The sequence below is a fragment of the Mesoplodon mirus genome, assembly GCF_964341445.2.
Source record: "Mesoplodon mirus genome assembly, chromosome: 3".
In the NCBI taxonomy this organism is placed as follows: domain Eukaryota; kingdom Metazoa; phylum Chordata; class Mammalia; order Artiodactyla; family Ziphiidae; genus Mesoplodon; species Mesoplodon mirus.
Window position 1 is genome coordinate 178,886,024 of NC_138978.1, and position 21,405 is coordinate 178,907,428.

Sequence of the window (21,405 nt, forward strand, 5' to 3'; positions counted from 1 at the left end):
CAGTGAGAGGCCCGCATACCAAAAAAAAAAAAAAAAAAAAAAGGTCCATTATTGACTCTTCATTATACAAGATACACACAAAGGAGAAGCATACAGCTCCAGATCATTTCAGTGACATTCCATACCCAGGAAGGATTAATGCCTGAGAATACTCAGTTGAATCAGTATTTTCTCCCCTCAATGCACAATCACTACAGGATCAGCATAGAGTAGGAACATTAATAAAAGCTGGTCCAATATGGAATCAATTCATACATAGTCAGGGGAGAAACACTTCAATCCCCTAGAGCCAAAGGTAACTTCTTTAAAACTCCTGCTATCCAGTCAAATGCAATTAATATCACTATCTTGTTCAAATCCTACAATAAAAGACATCTACATGTTAATGTTTGACAAAACTTAGGTTATTTTACCATTCATTCCTCCCAAATTCTGAGTGTCCTTGCAAATCAGATTTTCAAAAATATTTCTTCCTTTCTTTTCTTTTAGTTTTTTTTTTCAAAAATATTTTGTCCAGGGCCTTCCCTGGTGGCGCAGTGGTTGAGAGTCCGCCTGCCGATGCAGGGGACATGGGTTTGTGCCCCGGTCCGGGAAGATCCCACATGCCATGGAGCGGCTGGGCTCGTGAGCCATGGCCGCTGAGCCTGCGCGTCCGGAACCTTTGCTCCGCAACGGGAGAGGCCACAACAGTGAGAGGCCCAAGTACCGCAAAAAAAAAAAAAAAAAAAAAAAAAATTTTGTCCAGCATTGGAGTCAAGAATACTATATAATAAAAGCTAACGGAGTTTTTTGTGTGTGTTCAACACTGTTCTAAATACTTTACATGTGTTGATCCATTTAATCACCACAACCCTATGAGTTATGCACTCTATTTCCTTTATGTAAATAAAGAAACTGATGCATGGATGGGTAAAGAAACTTGCCCAATACCCCTCTTAGTTAAATGATGGAGATTAGATTTGAACATGGATATTGGATAGTCTGGTTTCAGAGTCTGGGTTATAATCACAATGGTTTATTTCCTTTTCATCACTGAAAGGCTGGTAACGTATGGAAACAGCATAGGGAGTCAGACAGAACTGGGTTCAAATCCCAGCTCTACCACTTACTAACAGCAGCATTTCAGGAATCTTCCTCAATCTCTGTAAACCTCAGTTCTCCATCTGTGAAAGACAGTAGCTAACTTATGTTATAAAGGTTATAAAATAAAAGGATATAAATGAATGTAAAAGTGTCTAGTGTAGGGCTTCCCTGTTGGCACAGTGGTTGAGAGTCTGCCTGCCGATGCAGGGGACACGGGTTCGTGCCCCGGTCTGGGAAGATCCCACATGCCACGGAGCGGCTGGGCCCGTGAGCCATGGCTGCTGAGCCTGCACGCCCGGATCCTGTGCTCCGCAAAGGGAGAGGCCACAACAGTGAGAGGCCCACGTACAGCAAAAAAAAAAAAAAAAAAATTGTCTAGTGTATGTCAAGTGCCTGGCACATAGTAAACATTTCATAAGGTTTGGCTAAATGATAGGATGTTTTGATCCCATAGTTTTGATCTGCTAAGTACTGAATACAAATATTTAAGCCAGAATACTAAGGCTATTACATTTTCATTGAGAGAGTATTTTCTAACACAAACTCCTTTAAGCCAATTCAATTGTGATCAGTTTTCTAAATGGTACAGTCATTGCTTCCAAATTTTTCTATTTTTGTTTTCAATTTATGAAACTTCTTTGCATTGAGACCAGTTGCATTTATTTATCAGTGTTCTTGACAATATCAAATGTGACCAATTACAGGTTCTGCTGTTGTGGGAATTATTTCTACCAAGTTCAATTTTTCCAGGCCAAATTATACATAGATACATGTATAGAGAAAATGTGCTTCAATTTTTAGTCAGTAACAACTGTTACTATTTTCAGTTTTAGCCTTTGTTGAGTTTACTTTGTGTTAATAAATTTCTACTAAATCTAGTTTTCCTGGGTTCAGGTTTTGACGTTCTCATTGTCACCAACAAAAATGCATTTTTTTCCAGCAATAAATAATGTTAGTTTTATTTTGTTTTTAGAAATCTTTTGAGATAATTGTAGATTCACATACAGTTTTAAGAAGTAGGACAGAGAGATCTTATGTGCCCTTTACCCAATTTTTCCTGATGATAACATCCTGTAAACTATAGTATAGATCACACCTAGGATACTGACATTGACCGCCAAGATACAGAACATTTCCTTCACCAGAAGGACCCCTCATGTTGCCCTTTTATTGCCACAAACACTTTCCTCCACCTCCATCCCATCTATAATCTCCGACAGCCACTAATCTGTTTTTCGTTTCTGAAATCCTGTCATTTCATTAATGTTATATAAGTAGAATCACACACTATGTAACCTTTTGGGATTGGCTTTTTTCAGTCAGCATAATTCTCTGGAGATTCATCTAAGTTGTCGTGTGTATCAGTAGTTGTTTCCTCTTCATTGTTGAGTAGTATTTCATGGTATGGATGTACCACTGTTTAACCTTTTAGCTGTTGAAGGACATCTGGGTTAACTCAGTTTTGGGTTATTATGAATAAAACTGTTATAAACATGCATATATAAGTTTTTGTACAAACATAAGTCAATTTCTCTGGGAAAAATGCCCAGGACTGCAATTGCTGTGTCATATGGTAGTTACATCTTTAGTTTTTGAAGAAACTGCCAAATTGCTTTCCCAAGTGACTGTACCATTTTGCATTTCCACCGGCAATGCCTGGGTGATCCAGTTTCTCTGCATCCTTGCCAGCATTCCGTGTTGTCATTATTTCTTATTTTAGCCATTCAATAGGTGAATAATGATATCTCATTACAGTTTAAACTTGCATTTTCTCATCACATAACTTGTCATTTCATCCTCTTAACAGGTTCCTTCACACAGCAAAGGTTTTTAATTTTGATAAAGTCCAATTTATCAATTTTTTCTTCTATAGATTGTGCTTTTGGTGTCAAGTTTAAGAACTCTTTGCCTAACTTTAGGTCCTGAAGATATTTCCTGAAAACTTTATTGTATTACAATTTGCATTTAAGTCCATGATCCACTTTGAGTTAATTTTTGTATAAGATGTGAGACTTGGGTTGAAGTCTTTCCTTCCTTCCTCCCCTTCTCCCTCCCTCCTTTCCTCCCTCCCTCCCTCTCTCTCCCTCTGTTACTTCCTTACTTTTTGCCTGTAGATATCCACTTGTTCCAGCAGTATTATGTTGAGCTGTCTGTCCTTCTCCACCAATTTGCTTTTGCATCTTTGCCAAAAATGATAATTGGACATATTTCTGTGGGTCTATTTCTGGTTTCTTTATTCTGTTCCATTAATGTATGTGTCTATATCTTCACCAGTATCACATAGTCTTAATTACTGCAGCCATGTAATAAGTCGTGAAACTGGGCAGACTGATTCCTCCCACTTTCTCTTTTTCAAAATTGTTTTAGCTCTTCTAGTTCCTTTGCCTTTCTGTATACATCTTAGAATAACCTTGTCCATATCTACTAAAAATCTGAGATTTTAAGAGGAATTACAATAAATCTGTTTATCAGTTGGGGGAGAATTGACATCTTTATTATGTTGAGTCCTCTAATCCATGGATAGTAGGTCTATTTATTTAGGTCTTCTTTCTTTCATCAGCATTTTGTGGTTTTCAGCAAATAAGTTGTATATATGTTTTATTAGATTTATATGTTGTTTTTCTGAGTTATTGTAAATGGTAGTGTATTTTTAAATTTCAGTGACCATGTGTTCGATAATATATAGAAATCTGATTGATTTTTGTATGCTGCTCTTGTATTCTGTGATCTTGCTAAACTCACTTATTAGAAGATTTACATAGATTCCTTTGGATTTTCTATATAAACCATCATGTCATCTATGAATAAGGATAGTTTTGTTTCTTCTTTTCCAATCTTATGCTTTTTGTTTTCTTTTCTTGCTTTCCAGCATGATGTTGAATAAGAGCAGTGAGAATGGACATGCTTGCCTTGTTCCCGATCTTGGGAGAAAGCATGTAGTCTTTCACTTAGGTGTAATGTTTGCTGTAGATTTTTTTGTAGATGTTCTTTATCAAGTTGAGGAAGTTCCCCTTTATTTTTATTTTTCTGAAAGTATTATTCATGAATGGGTGTTGAATTTTTTCAGATGCTGTTTCTGTATTGATTTATATGTTCATGTCCTTTTCTCCAATTTGCTAATGTGCTGGATTATTAATATGGTGATTGATTTTCAAGTGCTGAATCAGCCTTGCAGTCTTGGAATAAATCCAACTTTGTTGTAGTGAATAATTCTTTTTATATACTGTTGAATGCAATTTGCTAACGTTTTGTTAAGGATTTTTACATCTATATTCATGAGTGACATTATTCTGCAGGTTTTGTTTGTTTCACACTGTCTTCGTTTTGGTATTGTGGTAACACTAACTTCATGAAATAGATTGGGAAGGGTTCCCTTCTCTTCCATTTTTTTGGAAGAGGTTGTGTAGAATTGGTGTTATTTCTTGCCTAAGCATTTGTGAAACTTTTGAGTGTTACCATCTGGCCAGGAGATTTGGGGGGGAGAGTTTTAAAATTATGAATTTAATTTCATTAGTGATTGTGGGCTATTCAAATGATCTATTTCATATTGGGTGAGTTGTGGTAGTTTGTGTTTTTGGAGGAATTGGTCCATTTATCTAAGTTGTCAAACTTTGTGTAAAGTTGTTCATAGCATTCCCTTATTCCTTTTGATATCTTCAGGGTCTGTAGTGATACTGCTGTTTCATTCATGATATTGGTAATTTGTGTCTTCTCTTTTTTCTTTAGCAGTCTTGTTAGCGGTTTGTCTATTTTATTGAATTTTTCAAAGAATTTTTCAATTTTATTTGATTTGATTTCTGTTCTTCGATTTTCTTTGCTTGCTTTGGGTTTAGTTTTGCTCTATTTCTAGGTTATTCTAAGGTGGGAGCTTAGATTATTGATTTGAGATTTTTGCCTTTTTAAATGTACTTAATTCTATAAATTTCCCTCTCAGCACTGCTTTTGCTGTGTCCCACAAATTTGACATTTTATTTTAATTAAATTCAATGTATTTTTAAAATTTTCCTTTGAGATGTTGACTTAGGGATTGTTTAGAAGAGCTCTGATTAATTTCTAACTGTTGGAGATTTTCCTGGTATCATTGTTATTGATATCTAGTTTGATCCTTTTGTGGTCAGAGAACACATTTTGTATGACTTCAATAATTTAAATTTCTTGAGTTTATTTTATGGACCAGGATATGATCTCTCTTGCTATTTGTTCCATGAGCACTGGAAAAGAACGTGTGTTCTGCTGCTGCTGGCTGGGGTTTTCTGTAACTGTTGATTAGATCCTATTAGTTGATGGTGTTAAGCTTTTCTGTATCTTTGTTGATTTTCTTTTTAGAAGTCCTATCAATTGTTGAGAGAAGGGTATTCAAGTCTCCAGCTGCAACTGTGATTTTATTCCTTTTTCTAGTTCTATTGGTTTTTGCTTCATATATTTTGTAATTCTGTTGTTTATACATAGATGTTTAGAACTATGTCTTCTCAGTGGATTGACTCTCTTTTAAGTTTATGATGTTCCTGTCTATGGTAATTTTTTGCTCTGAAGTGCACTTTGTCTCATATTAATATAGCCACTCTTTTGCAAATGTTTTCTCCCAGTCTGTGGCTTATTTTCTCATTCTCTGATCAAGAATTTTTTTATTTTCTTCAGTTTTAGAAGTTTGACTATGATATGTCTTATGGATTTCTATGGGTTTACTCTTTTGGGGGGTTCACTCGACTTCTTGAATATGTAGGGTTAGCTCTTTACCAAATTTGAAAAGTTTTCAGCCATTATTACCTTGAGCACTTTTTCAGCCCTGCCTTCTTACTCCTCTCCTCTGGGGACATGCTATGACTGTTAGAACTTTTGTTATAGTCCCACAGGTCCATGAGGCTCTGCTAATTTTTTTTTTTTTGGTAATTTTCTATTTCTCAGAGTTGGTAATTTTTATTGTTCTGTCTTACAGTTCACTGATTCTTCTGTCCTCTCCATTCTGCTGTTTAGCTCATCCATTGAGCTTTTTATTTTTGTTAATCTATTTTCCAGTTCTAAAATTTCCATTTGGTTCTTCTTTATATCTTGTATTTTTTTGACGCTTTCTATTTGCCAAGACAATTTTATTTTTTGCATGTTTCAAGTGTGTTCATAATTGCTTGTTGAAGCATTTTAATCATGGCTTCTTTAAGATCTTTAGATATTTCTAACATTTGTCATCCTCACATTGACACCTATTGTCTTTTTCATTGAGTTTGAGATATTCTTGGTTCCTAATATGAAGTGTGATTTTGAATTGAAGGCTGGACATTTTAAGTATTGTAAGACTGGATCTGCTGTTTTATCTTGCTTCCTCTCACACTGTTCTAGAAAGGGAAGAAGGTTGAGACCTTATTATTGCCAGGCAGGGGTATAAGTCCAGCTCCCCACTCAGCCTCCATTGCCACCTGAGCGGGGGGGGGAGGGGGCTCTCTCCACCACTGCTGGGTGGAGGTGGGGATGTTGGCTCCCCTCTAGGCCTCCACTGATACCTCCCTGGCTGGGAGGGCTAAGAGTGACTCATTACTGCTCCCCACATGACATCTATTGACACCAGAGGGGTGTTACTGATGGAGGGTGATAAAACTCCTCTCCACTAGGCTTTATCTGATACCACTCAGTAGGGAGAGAGAGGGGTGCCCTGTTACTGCATCGTGGTGGTGATGGTGGTGTCAGTAGTGGTTGAAAGTCTAGGCTCCCCAAGTGGTCTCAACTGACACTGCCAGGGTGGGGAGCTCCTTATTACATCCTGGTGAGGGTAAAAGTCTAGGCTCCCCACTGGGTCTTTGGGGGCATGGGTAATGGTGGGGGTCAAAAAATATATATATTTATACTGGGGATATATATGTATATATAGAATATATATATATATTTTTAAGGGAAAAATCGGGGAAAGTAAATGTACTTCATCTTCTGTCAGTCTTATTCTGTATTGATTATTTCTACCAGTAATATTCACAAAGAATTGGATAAAAGAATGAAAGTCTGTATTTATTTCTTGGAGCAAAGAGCAAAGAACATTAGTAGGGTAAAGGCATGGGATATGGATGTAGGGTCAAAATATCATGCTTAATGGCATTTGACTTTATATTGACCACCATGTTAAGCATGGGTGTAATGACCCTGGCCTTAAAGTAGCATGCAGTCCAGCTTGGAAGCCAAGACGGGGATTGCAAAATGGATATGCCAACAAAGCAGCAATTTCTAAGTGCTCAATAAGCCATAAAGTGAGCAGCTTGTCAAAGAAGGCTGATGTTGAGATGGAGCAGCCAGGAAGGTCCCACATTTCATATAAGAGGCAGGATGTGAGCTAACCTCAGAAAAATCAGACTTGGGTATGATGGGAGGAGGCAGCTGGTGAGAAAGCAATGAGATAGGGAGAATGGAATTGACAAAATGGAAAGTCAGTAATATAATAACAACTGCAATATTTAATTACTGTGTGTGTATTAGGTTCTGGACACTATGCCAGACACCTTACATTATTTTAATCATCCCTCACAACATCCCTTTGAAGTACGAAATATAATTCTATTTCACAGATGAGGAAACTGAGGCCCAGGAAGGTAACTTCCCCAAAGTCACAAACCTATGTCAAGAGGAAGAGTTAGATTCATGGGACGTCTGTCTGAGATATTTTAAGCATTTTCCTAGAATGCTGGGAATGTATACAGCATTTGGCTGGAACAGCATTAGCTTGGGTGAAGAAAAGAAAATAATAAGATTAGAAATTGAGCCAAGATGTACTGGCCTTTCTACTTTTGAGCAAACGAGTGAGGGCCTGAGTAGGCCTCTTTGGGGACAGCAGACAGAGGGGAACTACGGCAGGGAAGTGGGCCCAGTTTCCATTATGTAAGACGAGAATATGGATCTCACACTGACCTTTGAACAAAACCCCTTGCCAGGTCACCTTTCATGTCATTTCAAAAACACTAAGAAGACACAAATCTTCCAGTGGGGCTTACTCCCTCTTCTCTTTTTTTTTGAAAGAAAAATGTTACATTAGGGGCATTTAAAGAACACCTTTAGAATTTTTCAATAGAGACTTTGAGATGTGATGGGTTAAATTCTACTTAGCTTCTGGTTCCTTATTTTTTAAATGTCGTGTTCCTGAATCATGCTTAGCCATTCGTTCAGACTGGTTAGGTTAATTAGACACAATGTGGGTAGACAGAATGACATCACATACCTCCTTCAGAAGAGACAGAGGAGAAACAGAGGGGAAGAGAAGGATTCTAATAGAATTTTGTTCCAAAAGACTGGATGAGACTGACCAAAAGGGGGAAAAAAAAGAATTGGACCAAAAGATTCCAATTCTAATGTGAGCCTTTGGACAGCATGTCTGTGGTGGCGCAGTCAATCAATAGTGCTAAAGTAATGATAAATATTTCCTATTAACACAGGACGGGAAGGCCAAAGAAGTGCAGCCTGGGAGGATCTACAGAGAGCTGTTGCCAAAAATATTTCACAGAACATCAATCCCATGGAAAGATCCAAGAAAAAAAATAGTTCCGTGGTTTGTGAAAAACACTAGGTTAATCAAATGTGTCTTTACTGCCAAACTTTTCAGAGCCTTTAAAAATTTCACATGCATTATGAAATCCCAAGAGGGGCTGTAGTATGCTGTGTTCCCAAATATACTTGTTTACAGAAATTCCCCCCACCCCTACCCCCCAACACTCTTTTTTTTCTTGGAGATTTCTTATGGCAGGTACATCACACTTCACACTTTCATAAGTTCTGGGACAGGGAAAGGCTTACCTCATGACACAGAACTGTATTCCCCACTGTAGATTTTTCTTTGGTTCCTCAAAGATGTGTCTGACATATGCTTCTAAGATTACTTGAGAACTAAATGAATATTTTCTATTTAAATCCAAATGTACAAAGGCAAGTAATTTTCTTAAAATTTCCAAATTTCTACCCCACCCCTCTCAACCATCCAAATGAATCAATAACCTAGTTCATCAGAGGAAATTGCAGCTATTTTATATACTTTTAAAAAATGAATGCTCAATTATAATCAGATTATAAAATGAATCACATTGCCACATCTCTTTGTAGCCGCCTGGGCTGTAAGCTATTTGTCGTCAGGTTCTCAGTGGCCTCCTCCCTGCTACCCAGCTCAAACCTGGGCCTCCCGCCCTATCGGATCAAAGAAGTTGTTGGCAAACTTTCTCACGTTGTCTGTCCCGGAGGCCCTGGAGATCTTTTGGAATTCACCGAAGGTTGCATCTTTCTCTCGCGAGATCTGCTCCATCTTCCGCTCCTTTTTCCTAATGGCTTCCTTAATGCCCTCGATGTGGCACTTTTCCTCCTTCTCGGCTTTCAGCTTCAGGGTGTGCTGATTCTTCTCCCGCAGGATGCTGAGCTCCCGAATGTGCTGCACCTTGTCACTGATATTCCTGTGGACGTTACTCCTGGTCTGCAGGATCTTCTGGTCCGCGAGCTCCGCGGAAAGACGCTCGTGCTCCTTCCTCTGCTGCTCGGGCTCTTCCGCGCACCACTGCTGGCACTGCTCCTCCTCCTTCTTGACCTTCTCCTTCGGCTCCCGGTGATGCTCCTTAATCAGGCCCTGGGGGATCTCTTGGGACCACTGGGAACTCTGTTCCAGGGACAGCTTCCTAAGGAGCTCCTCAGCCTTGGCCTGGCAGTCCATGAGGACCTTCCGGGCCTGGTAATTGACTAGGGAGCTAAGATTGGTCTCCTGGATCTTTTTCTGGCCCTCCGTGGTGTGCACATGCTTCTTTAGACAGGCCTGCTTCAGCCTCTTATGCAGCTGCAGGCTGTTCAGCTCCCGCAGGCCCTGCATCATCCTCTCGTGCTCCTGCAGGCGCTGGTACTGCTTCCCGCGCTTGGTCTCGGTCTCAGAGGGGGCCCCTTCCAGCTTCTCCTGGCGCTGGTTCTCCTGGTCCTCTAGCTGCGCCTTCCACCTGCTCTCCTGCCGGATCGTGTTCGTCGCTTGCCTGTCCCGCCGTCGGACACGCTGCTCCCGGCTCAGGCGAGCCCTGTGCCCCTCCTTCTCCTGCTGCCACTGCTCCTGGCTCTGCTGCAGCAGCAGCTTGCGCTCTGTCTCTAGGGTCAACTGGATCTTCTGGTCTGAGCGCTTCAGGTCCTCCCAGGCTACAGCCGCCTGCTGCTGCAGCGTCCGCATCCTCTGGGCCTTTCTGAGCCAGGTCAGCGCCAGGGCCACAATCTTCCGGTACCTGGAGGACATTACTGCCTCTTCCAGCTTGTTCTTGAGGGTGTGCTGGTGGGCAAGGGCTGGGAGTACTGGCTGGCTAATGACTCCACCGGATCATTACGGTATCTTTCCTGGATGTACACGCAACCTGACTGCATCCCGAACTCTCTGGAGGGCACAGAACACTTCTTCGTGTGAACCGAGGAAAGGGACCAGCGACCGAGACCTCTGCAGGCCGGCACTGCCCACTGGTCTCCGCTCTGCACCTTTTCTACCCCGAAAGTTCCACTCGGGGGAGTGTAAGGTCCCTGCGGGTAAGGTGGGGGCGAATCTCCCCGGGCCGGAGGGTAGTGCTGGCAAGGCTGAGGCTGTTGCGGTGGCAGCTGGGGCTGCTGCTGCCAGGCCGGGCTAGGCGGGCTGCCTCCCTGCTCCAAGGGCTTGGTACCTGCCTCCCCTCCAGGCGTCTTCCAGGCGCCGGCTGTGGGGCCGGTGCTTCCTGGCGCGGTCCGGGGGCCTCCGGGCCACGTCGGTCAGGCTGCGGCTTTCAGGCGGAAAGTCCGGGTACCGGCGCCAGCGGGGCCGCGGGGTGGGCGAGCAGCGCAGGTGCGGCCCTGGCGCCGCGGCCTCGCTCCCCTCGCGGGGAGTCCCGGCCCGGGAGCACAGGCCCTGCTCGCTCTGCGGCCCTGACCCGCCCAGCCGCGCCGAGGATGCGCTCTCCTTGCGAGGCGGCGAGGCCTCCCAGAGGTCCGAGTGAGGCCGCGGGGAGAAGAGGCCGAAGCCCCCCATGCTCCCTTCCCGCGCGCCCAGCGTCTGAGCCAGGGTCCCGGGACCTCACGGGGGCGCTGCGAGACCCGCCCCGCCCTCGGATCCCGGGGGTCCGGGCCGCCTGTGACGCTCTGGCCACTTCACAATGCACCTCCGGCCCCCGCCCCCCGCCCCCCGGTTGCCGCAGCTCCTGGCCCTCGCCCACTGTGGCCTTCCTAGCACCCGTGCAGTGAGAGGAGGGGGGAGGGGAGGGGGGGAGGGGAGGAGAGGGGAGGGGGAGGGGAGGGGAGGAGAGGGGAGGGGGAGGGGAGGGGAGGAGAGGGGAGGGGGAGGGGAGGGAAGGAGGGGGGAGAGGGGGAGGGGAGGGGGAGGGGAGGGGAGGAGGGGAGGAGGGGGGGAGGGGAGGGGAGGAGAGGGGAGGGGGAGGGGAGGGGAGGGGAGGAGGGGAGGGGAGGGGAGGAGAGGGGAGGGGGAGGGGAGGGGAGGGGAGGAGGGGAGGAGAGGGGAGGGGGAGGGGAGGGGAGGAGAGGGGAGGGGGAGGGGAGGGGAGGGGGAGGGGGCGGGGCTGTAGAAAGACAGGGTGACCCTTCAAGGTGAGGGTGCGTAGTGAACCCCCACCAGTGTTTCAGGCAGGAATTTGAACTCGCATTTGTACACCTTAAAGTTGCAGAATTTAAAAAGTAGCCAGGTGAAGGCGTTACCCCCAGAATGGAATGTAGCGGGCAAGTCTTTTAGTCAGGGTCCCTACGTCTCTGCGCCTCTGCAGTGTATGCAAATGAAGCGGCCGTGGAAGCACATTAATTCACTGCACCATCCTTCTGCCCTTTTAAGTTAGCAAGCCCAAAGTATACTTTTTAAACTTTTAGAAGAGAGAGAGAGAGAGAAAAAACAACTAATTTGTTTTCTCCTAATATGGCAATTATTGCTTTTGTCAAAATATGAATGTTAAGTGCACATTTCTGAAATAACATCAGTGGACAGCATGCCGAAATCACATTGTTATTGTTGTTTTCCTTTTTCTGCAATTTTGTGAGATTAATTTTTCTTGTTGAGGCACGCAGGGCTAATGGGAAAAGCACTGGATTTGGTCATGCAAACTTGAGTTTGAATCTCCTCTGCCACCTTCCACTTGTGTGGTCTTGGGCTAGTTACTTAACTCTCCTGACCCTCAAATTCTGGAACAGTGGACTGGAAGAGGGGCCGTGACAATACCATTGTTGGGCTGCCCTGAGGGTCAGATGAAGCTATGTATCAAGAGCTTAGTGCCTTAATGCATTCAACAAACATTGTTTTGATGTCCTTCTAGCCTTCAATTACAAATTCTAAGGTTTAATATATGGGTTTACAAAAGTTTCTACACATTCCTAGAAAAGAAGAATGGAATTAATGTTATCCTAAAACAGTTTAGGTAAAGGATAGGGTGCTAGGGAGGGGCGATGCCCAGGTTCTGTTGTGTTCATCCTGGACTGTGGATCATGGCTAAGTCACTTCCTTTCTCTGAGATGTAATGAGGAAACAGTTCTGGATAACATTCTCCAAATATGGTCGATCCTTAAAGAAGAAAATTAAGTATTTACTGATCCCAGTCCTCTTCACCCACATCTCCCTGAAGTTTCACAGTGACCCAGCTAGGCAGGGCCAGTAGAACTGATAACATTTCCTTAAGACAAATCTGAGACTTGGCCATATTAACTGATTTCCCCAAAGATCAGTTGGTCAATGGTGGAAGATTTGACTTCAGGTTCACTTGTCTTTCCGTATCATGCTGCCTTTCAGGAAATGCACTTTGAATTGAGACATGTGTTATGGACCGAAAGTTTGTGTTCTTCCCAATTCATGTGTTGAAGCCCTAAACTCCAGTGTGATGGTATTTGGGGGTGGGGCCTTTGGGAAGTGATTATGTTTAGATGAGGTCATGAAGGTGGAGCCTCCATGATAGGATTAGAGGAAGGGACCAGAGCTTCTGCTCTCTGCCATGTGAGATCACAAACAGAAGGTGGCTGTCTGTAAGCCCGGAAGCGGGCCGTCACCAAGAAATGAATGTGCTTGCATTTTCACCTAGCACTTCCCAGCCTACAGAACTGTGAGAAATAAATGTCTGTTGTTTAAGCCACCCACTCTATGGTGTTTTGTTAGAGCAGCCTCGGCTGACTAAGATGACATGCTTTACAAAAAATTATGATCAGTATATATCCGAGGGTCATGACAGCCATGTTCTTGAAGCCATGTGGTAGCAGCCTTAACCAGAGTGACCGAGGCCTCCCCAGGAGCCCACTCTGCCTGGATGGGATCTCACACGCAGTCATTAGCACGTCTATAGCTGAGGACAGGAGGTTGTTTCTACCCTAGATTTCTATTGGTGCAACTCATACCATTGTTAGAGAAATTATTTAGTGATTATAATTTTTACTAGGAGGCAGCTTTTACATAAATCAAATTTGAAATGGAATCATTTACGTGAGGAAATATTTGGGCATGAACTGAGTTGTGCTGACATCTGAATGTCATATGCCTTTGTGGAAGCTTTGGAAAATATTGTGTACATCTACGTGTGGCTCTCGCTGGTACCAGGCCATTTCCTGTTACAGAGAAGCAGTGCTGTGTGGGCAAAAGTACAACCACCCAAGAGCCAGGAGACCTGCCACCAGGCAGCTCTGCCACCTGCTGAATCACCTGAAGTGGTCATCTTATTCTCTGTCTGGTGACTCTGGTGGTTTCTTCATTGCTGCAGGAGATGATCTGTAAGATCTCATTCAGTCCCCAATGCCACTAGAAAGAGGAGTTCAATTTAGTAACTCCTGCGGGCTTCATTCTGCAAAACAAAAATGAGTTAATCCCTGAAACGCTTACAGCAGTGCTTGGCATGTGGTTGCTGCCTTATAAAAATTAGTCACTAGAGTGATCATTATCATTATTCCAAGAGCATTAAAACCATAGCCATAGTGTAGGGCTGAATTCAAAGACATAGTTTGGCAGATGTAAACTATTACATATGGAATGGAAAAACAACAAGGTCCTACTATATAGTACAGAGAACTATATTCAGTATCCTATGATAAACCATAATGGAAAAAAATATTTTTTAAAAAGAGAATGTATATATGTATGTAACTGAATCACTTGGCTGTACAGCAGAAATTAACACAACATTGTAAATCAACTATACTTCAATTATAAAGAAAGAAAGAAAGGAAGAAAGGAAGAAGGGAAGAAAGAAAGAAAGAGAAAGAAAGAAAGAAAAAGAAAGAAAGAAAGAAAGAAAAGAAAGAAAGAAAGAAAGAAAGACATAGTTTGGAACAAGCCAGATTCCCAATTCAGGGCTCTTTGGCCTCTTTCTTGCCCTGAAGGTTCTCAGAATTCCTCATGGAATTGGGAATAGCTCACTCACTTCTGTTGACGATAGAGGGGACACAGTCTTAACTTCATGATGCCACATCATGGGCTGGACCCAGATTCCACTGGGCCCTGAAGGCTAGGCCAAGGAGCACAGGCTTCCCACTGGGCAGTAGGGTTCCAGCTGTGTCCAGAAGTGCTTCAGGATTTCTTGAAGCTGCTGAGGGCCCAGAGGAGGTGGGGCTAGAGGACTTTAGGGCAGCCTCTGAGGCCTCTGTCCCTGCTTCAGAACCCAGAGCAGCTCAGAGCAGCTCAGATTTTATCTGTTTTCTATCCTGGGGTTCTTGGTAACACCTTACTGAAAAAAGTTGGGGCTTCCTCTGCTTATAAAAAAGGGTTAAAATCCACTATGTAGACAACAGTGAGTCAATAAAAGTCTTGAAACCAAAAAGTGACCCGATTTAGTTTCTATTTTAGAAAGCTCACCCTGGCAGCAAGGTAGAAGATGAATTGAGATGAGGAGTATGGGGAGGGAAATTGGAGAAAGGGGGCCAGTTAAGAAATTGGTTCAGTAATGGGGCAAGCAAGAAGGAAGTGAGTGTAAACCCAGGCATTGGCAAGGGGAGAGGGAGGGATGGATTCAGGGTACACTGCAGAGGTCAAGGAACCATGACCTGAAGGTGGACTCGATCTGGAGAAAGAGGGTTTCTACCCCAGGGGCCTGGGAAGATGGTGAGTGGCAGTGACAAGAGGTCTCAGTCTAGGTGACCTTGAAAACAGTGATTTTGGAAATCAGGTGAAAGAAGCTGTAATAAAAGTGACTATGGCACAGAGCAGCAAACAGAATGTCTGGAAGAGGCTGATGAAACTGGGAAGAGAAACCTTATCTTTTGAGGGACCTGGTGATGAGGCTCCTGCTTAGAGCACAGCTGCCCAAGCAGGACAGGTGCTCTCACCTGCATTGTTAGCATCTGATCAAGACCCCTGGGAGAATGACTACCTGGGAAGCCTTGGTCAGCTCTTCCATCAGGCAGATGAAAGAGATGTTTTGTAAATGTTCAGCTGCCAAGCAGTCCCTTGATACTAGGAACAATCAGCCTCCTTTTTATTTGGCAGAAAAATCCTCAGTGTATTTCACTGGAGCCTCAGAATTTAGACATTCTGCCAAATGAGGACATGGGCCTCTTTTCTGCATTTGTTGGAGACTTAGAAAATATGGCAAAATGCGCTCCAACCTCACAATCTGAATTGACTTGTGGAATAGACATGTGTGTTGGGCCCTTACTCAGAATGACTGTTAGTGGTACTGACTTCAAATTTGATCTCTTGGCACAAAGCAACTAGTTCTTGGATGGTCCAAAGGGGAGAAATAAACTAGAGTTTCTCCATCCAATATAGCAGCTGGCAGCCACACATGGGTATGAGCATTTGAACATGGGTAGTTCCAACTGTCATGTGCTATGAGTATAAAATACACACTGATTTTAAAAATTTACTATAAAAAAAGTTAAATATCTCAACACTTTTTATAATATTGGTCACTTGTTGAGATGGCGTTTTAAACACAGTGGACTAAAACATATTATCAAAGTTAATTTCACATGTTATTTGTTTTAATGTGGCTATTAGTCAATTTAAAATTATATATATGTAAGTATATATCATGGTATATTTCTATTGGACAACACTACTCTAGATAATTGAGGTTCCTCAACATTCATGTTGCAAGTGAAAGATTTCAATGTCTAGGTAATTTTTATTTTATGTAAATTTATTGCTTTGTGTAGAAGGGTTTAAGATGGCGGTATAGGAAGACCCTGAACTCAACTCCTCCCATGGACATAACAAACTTACAGCTACATATGGATGATTTTCCTTTGAAAAGGACCTGAGAACTAGATAAACAGTGCCTTGACAACAAAAGATAAAAAAGATGCATTGAGACAGAGAAGCAGAGACATGGTCTCACCCAGGTCCCCACCCCAGAAGCTGTGACCCACAGTTGGGAGGGATCCCAAAGATATAGAACTTTCCCTCAAGGAGTGAAGGGATTGAGCCCCATGTGAGGCACCCTGACCTTTGGGTCCAGCACTGAAAAGAGGAGCCCCACAAATCAGTGGGGATTAAGTCCAGGAGAACCATAAAACTATAGGGAACAGAGAACCCACTCTTAAAGGGCTTACATGCAGACCCATTTGCAGTGAGATCCAGGGCAAAAGCAGCAGAAAGGGCAAAAATGGCAAAGAGCACCTAGACCATAAGTGAGGGAGACCCACTTACTGATTTTACAGTGGCTGCCAGAGAGCTAGGAACCTGCTGGGACTTTCTTGGGGATGGAAGTGCTGGTGGGCACCTTTTTTACAATCTCATCCTAACTTGCTGGTGAAGAGCTGGTGAATGCCATTTTTGGCACCCTCCCTCTAGCCTGATAGCACCGGAGGGCATGCTCCACCCACTCCACAATACAACCCAGCTGGTTGAGGGCCTTGCCCACCCTGTGCAGCAGCTGCACCGCAACTGGGCTGGGCGAATGCACTGTGTCCTGCCTTCCCCATGCAGTGGCCATGCTACAACCAAGTCAGGTGAGCACCCCAGGCCCCTGCCTTTTCCACACAGCAGCTGAGACCCCACCACAGCTGGTGTGTGCATGCAGCCCACACAAGGGCCTCCCCTTGAGCACCTGGCTCTGGTGTTCAGGGAAGACTGTGCTTCTGGGCCACAAGGGTCATCTCCTACACAAGAACACTCCTTCAAGACTGTGAGAAGTAGGTGTTTTGCCTGATACATATAGACAAACATAAATAGTCAGACAAAATGAGGAGACAGAGGAATACATTCCAAACCAAAGAACAAGACAAATCCCCAGCAAAAGACATTAATGAGATGAAGATAAGCAACCTACCTGATAAATAGTTCAAAGTAATGATCATAAAAATGCCCACCAAACTTGGAACAATAATGAATGAACACAGCAAGAACTTCAACAAAGCAATAGAAAATATAAGAAAGTACCAAACAGAAGTTATAACTGAACTGAAAACTATACTTGAGGGCTTCAACAGCAGACCAGGTGAAGGAGAAGGATGAATCAATGAGCTGGAAGACAAAGCAATGAAAATCATTTAGACAGAGCAGCAAAATGAAAAATAATTTTAGAAAGTGAAGGTACTTAAGTAACATCTGGTCCAGCATCAGGTGGAATAACACTTGCATTAGAGTGATCTCAGAAAGAGGAGACAGAGAGAAAGGGCCAGAAAAATAATTTGAAGAAATAATGGTTGAAAACTTCCCTAATCTGGGGAAGGAAATAGATATCCAGGTCCAAGAAGCCCAGGGAGTTCCAAGTAAGATGAGCCCAAAGAAAGCCACACCAAGACACATTATAGTTAAAATGGTAAAAATTAAAGATAAAGAGAGAATCTTAAAGGCAGCAAGAGAAGAACAACTTATAATGTATAAGGGAAACCCCATAAAGCTGTTAGTAGAATTTTCAACAGAAATTTTACGGGCCAGAAAGGAGTGGCATGACATAATCAAGGTTCTGAAAAGAAAAAATTTCCAGCCAAGAATTCTCAACCTGACAAGTTTATCATTCAGAATTGAAGAAGAGATTAAGAGTTTTCCAGATAAGCAAACGCTAAAGGTGTTCATCACCACTAAACTGGCCCTACAAGAAATGTTAAAGGAAATTCTCTAAGCTGGAAAGAAAGACACTAATTAATAATAAGAAAACATACAAAAGTAAAAATCTCACTAGAAAGGTAAATATACAGAAAAGGTAGTAGATCAACCACTTATAAAGCAGGTATGAAGTAGGGAACGTACCTCAACAAATAAGGCCATATATGACAAACCCAGAGATAACATCATATTCAATGATGAAAAAGCTGAAAGCTTTTCCTCTAAGATCAGGAATAAGACAAGGATGTCCACTCTACCAAATTTATTCAACATAGTGTTGGAAGTCCTAGCCACAGCAATTAGGCAAGAAAAATAAATAAAAGTTATCCAGTTTCTAAACTGGATGACTGGAAAAGTTTCTAAAAAGATAATAATTGGGTCAAAAGGTTTTTTCCTCAATGGATAGGATGATAGGTTAAATTATTAAGTTTCAGATTTTTAGCTTTGAAGTACAATTTCACAGGTATTCAGTTATTTCATGCCCCACCCCCACTTTTTCCTTACTACACAAGAATATGGATGCCCCAAAGCAACAGTAACTGAGAATACAGAATAGGCCACTCTCTACATGTGCCTATGAGATATGAACTCATTAAAAATACCAGACCCACAAAACAGTGAAAACAAATTATTTATGGGAACACCCATGGCAGTGAATGAAACACTTATGTTAATGCTGTTCTAAGAATGAAACTTGTAGCTTATAAACTTCTTTAAGAAGAAGAAGAAGAAGAATTAGATAGTGGGATAAGGACCTGGAAATATGAAAGTTAAGTTGCCTTGGAAACAATCATTTATCCACCATGCAAATATTCCATGTGTATGAGCGTAGACGTGTGGAAATGAGGGCCGACCCATATTACGTTGGAGCATTGGGGTGTTGTTGTAACTGCTTTCTGTGTACACCCCACCACAGTGAAGTGAAGTAGGGACTGTTCTTTCTTGGAGCACAGAGAGAGAATCAGAAGATCAGGAAGCTAGCTAGCAGTGGAGCCAGAATCAGAACCCTGGCCCTCACCCTAACCTCTACATTGTATGCCCTTCTGAGCAAGTGCAACATAATTATAGCCAGAGAGAATCACGTGTGGACCAGAGAGCAGGACAGGATTTTAAACATTTCTAGTTTTGCTTCATCTTAGCATTCTGATGTTTTTCACATTTGTAAACTTAATGCAGTTAAAAGCAGGAGATGGTAATCAACCAATTCTTAATGAAGGAAGGAAGGACTTAAAATAAGTACTTTGAGAGCCCAAAGGGAATTCACATCCACAGTGTGATAACAGGATGCAGTTACTGGATCACTCAGCAGTGACACAGGAACAAAAAACTGCGCCATAACGTTATTTATTTTTGAAATTTTATCACAAATAATTTGTAAAGTTAAACATAGGAAGAGGCTTTCCCAATGGAAATTTGGAAAAATAGTAACACTTAATAACTTACCCAATTTGGAATTTCTTCTTCATCCTCAACATAATATAGATATTATATTAAATTTTTTAAAAGAATGTGCTTTGTTGAAACTTTAAAAAATGTGTGGATTTTTAAAAGTTTTATCTTCTGTTTTGCTAAAATTGAGCCTGGCATTGTTAACTTCAAAGGAAATTTGTTTTTCCGAAAGGTCTAAGTGAGGGGAGATAGCTCTACGGTACAAGTCTGGTGATGGATGGTTTGCTGTGAGTGCTGACTCTGCATGTATTGTATCAGTAATAATGCTGTGCATTGACTTTTTGTAAAATTAATTAATCAATTAATTATTTATTTATTTTTGGCTGCGTTGGGTCTTCATTGCTGCGCATGGGCTTTCTCTAGTTGTAGCGAGTGGGGGCTACTCTTCGTTGCGGTGTGCGGGCTTCTCATTGTGGTATTTTCCCTCGTTGTGGAGCACAGGCTCTAGGCGCATGGGCTTCAGTAGTTGTGGCACGCAAGCTCAGTAGTTGTGGCATGCAGGCTCAGTAGTTGTGGCTCACGAGCTCTAGAGTGCAGGCTCAGTAGTTGTGGCACACAGGCTTAGTTACTCCACGGCATGTGGGATCTTCCCACACCAGGGCTCAAACCCATGTCCCCTGCATTGGCAGGCGGATTCTTAACCACTGCACCACCAGGGAAGTCCTGTGCATTGACTTCTTTACTGATCTTATCAGCAGGGTAGGAACACTCAGCCCACTGAAATTCCAGCCGCCACATCCAGCAGGCTTATCCTACTGTGGATATCATACGGTGTCTTTTCACTCAAAGCCACCCACACACAGGGCTGGAGTAGAATCTCGACAACCATGGGTGGCTTTGTCTGTGTGCTCAGAAAACACTTCTATCTGCAGGAACCTTACAAAGGTGCCTTTGTCTGCCTGCCTGGGTCTCTGCATGGTCCCAGTTCAGGGCAAAGTTATGAGCCGTTCTCCCTTCTGTATGGATTGGTGCTCCTTCTTCAAGTCTTGGTTTGAGGTAAGCCTTCCCTGACCTTCCTGACCAGATGAAATCCCCTGCCATGCCCTCTCATAGCCATTTTAGAGCACCAGCCCCTTTCCTTGGTGGTATGTGTCCATTACAGGGCTACACTTGGCAGCTCCGTGATTAACAAAGACCTCCACCAGTAAGTTCCATGAGAGAATGGGCTTGCCTGTTTTTGTCACTATCATTCACTAATGTTTCTCCAGTGCCTGGCATGTTTTAGGCACTTGGCAAGTATTTGTTGAATGAATGAAATAACTGGTTGGCTGCACCTAAAATTCAGTATCTAACCACAGCTGAGCCCCCATGGGTGAGTATCAATCATTCTCTTTGTGTATAGGCACCTCCTGCAGCGATGATTTCCAATCTTTCTTATTTGACTCAATGCCCAAACTTGGCCCGCTCAATCTTTGTTCCTGTTCTCAGCCCCTACGTTTTAGACAATATCAAGTGTTATCAAAGCAAGCTTCGTCACCTTCCCCTTCCTCTGGACCTTCACCCATTTTCCTCTTCCTTTCTGACCCAGAGCAGAAATTGTCCCCATCCCTTGCCAAAGCCAACTTTCCCTGTACTCTGATCCTGCCCCTCCATCCCCCCCCAGGCCACTGCTCCATCCTGCATCCCCTATCTCGACTCTTCTCTCTTTTTCCAACTCCTTCCTCTCACCTTACAGCCATGCTCAGGTGACTCTCATCTTCCAAATACATTGGCCCTTGGCGGTTTAGCTCTCGAGCATCGCTGTCCAACAGAACCTTCTGCAATGGGGGAAATATTCTGTATCTCTGATGTCACATATGGAGGCCACTACCACATGTGGCTGTTGAGCACTTGAAATATGGCTGGTGTGACTGAGACATGAAACTTTAATTTTATTTAGTTTTAATTAAATTTAACATTAAAGTACA

The 21,405-nt window shown here is 42.9% G+C and overlaps 2 protein-coding genes across 2 annotated transcripts in view; one reads left to right on the plus strand and one right to left on the minus strand.

The window, feature by feature from the left end:
• Window positions 1-21,405, plus strand: part of SUSD4 (sushi domain containing 4) — a 176,379-nt gene that overhangs the window by 12,406 nt on the left and 142,568 nt on the right. The gene's annotated exons all lie outside the window — the stretch shown is intronic.
• CCDC185 (coiled-coil domain containing 185) lies at window positions 9,212-11,056 on the minus strand (the record flags this gene model as incomplete). Its single annotated transcript, XM_082614750.1, is given in 3 exon segments — window positions 9,212-10,344; window positions 10,347-10,725; window positions 10,727-11,056. Coding segments are annotated over 3 exon segments (1,842 nt in total).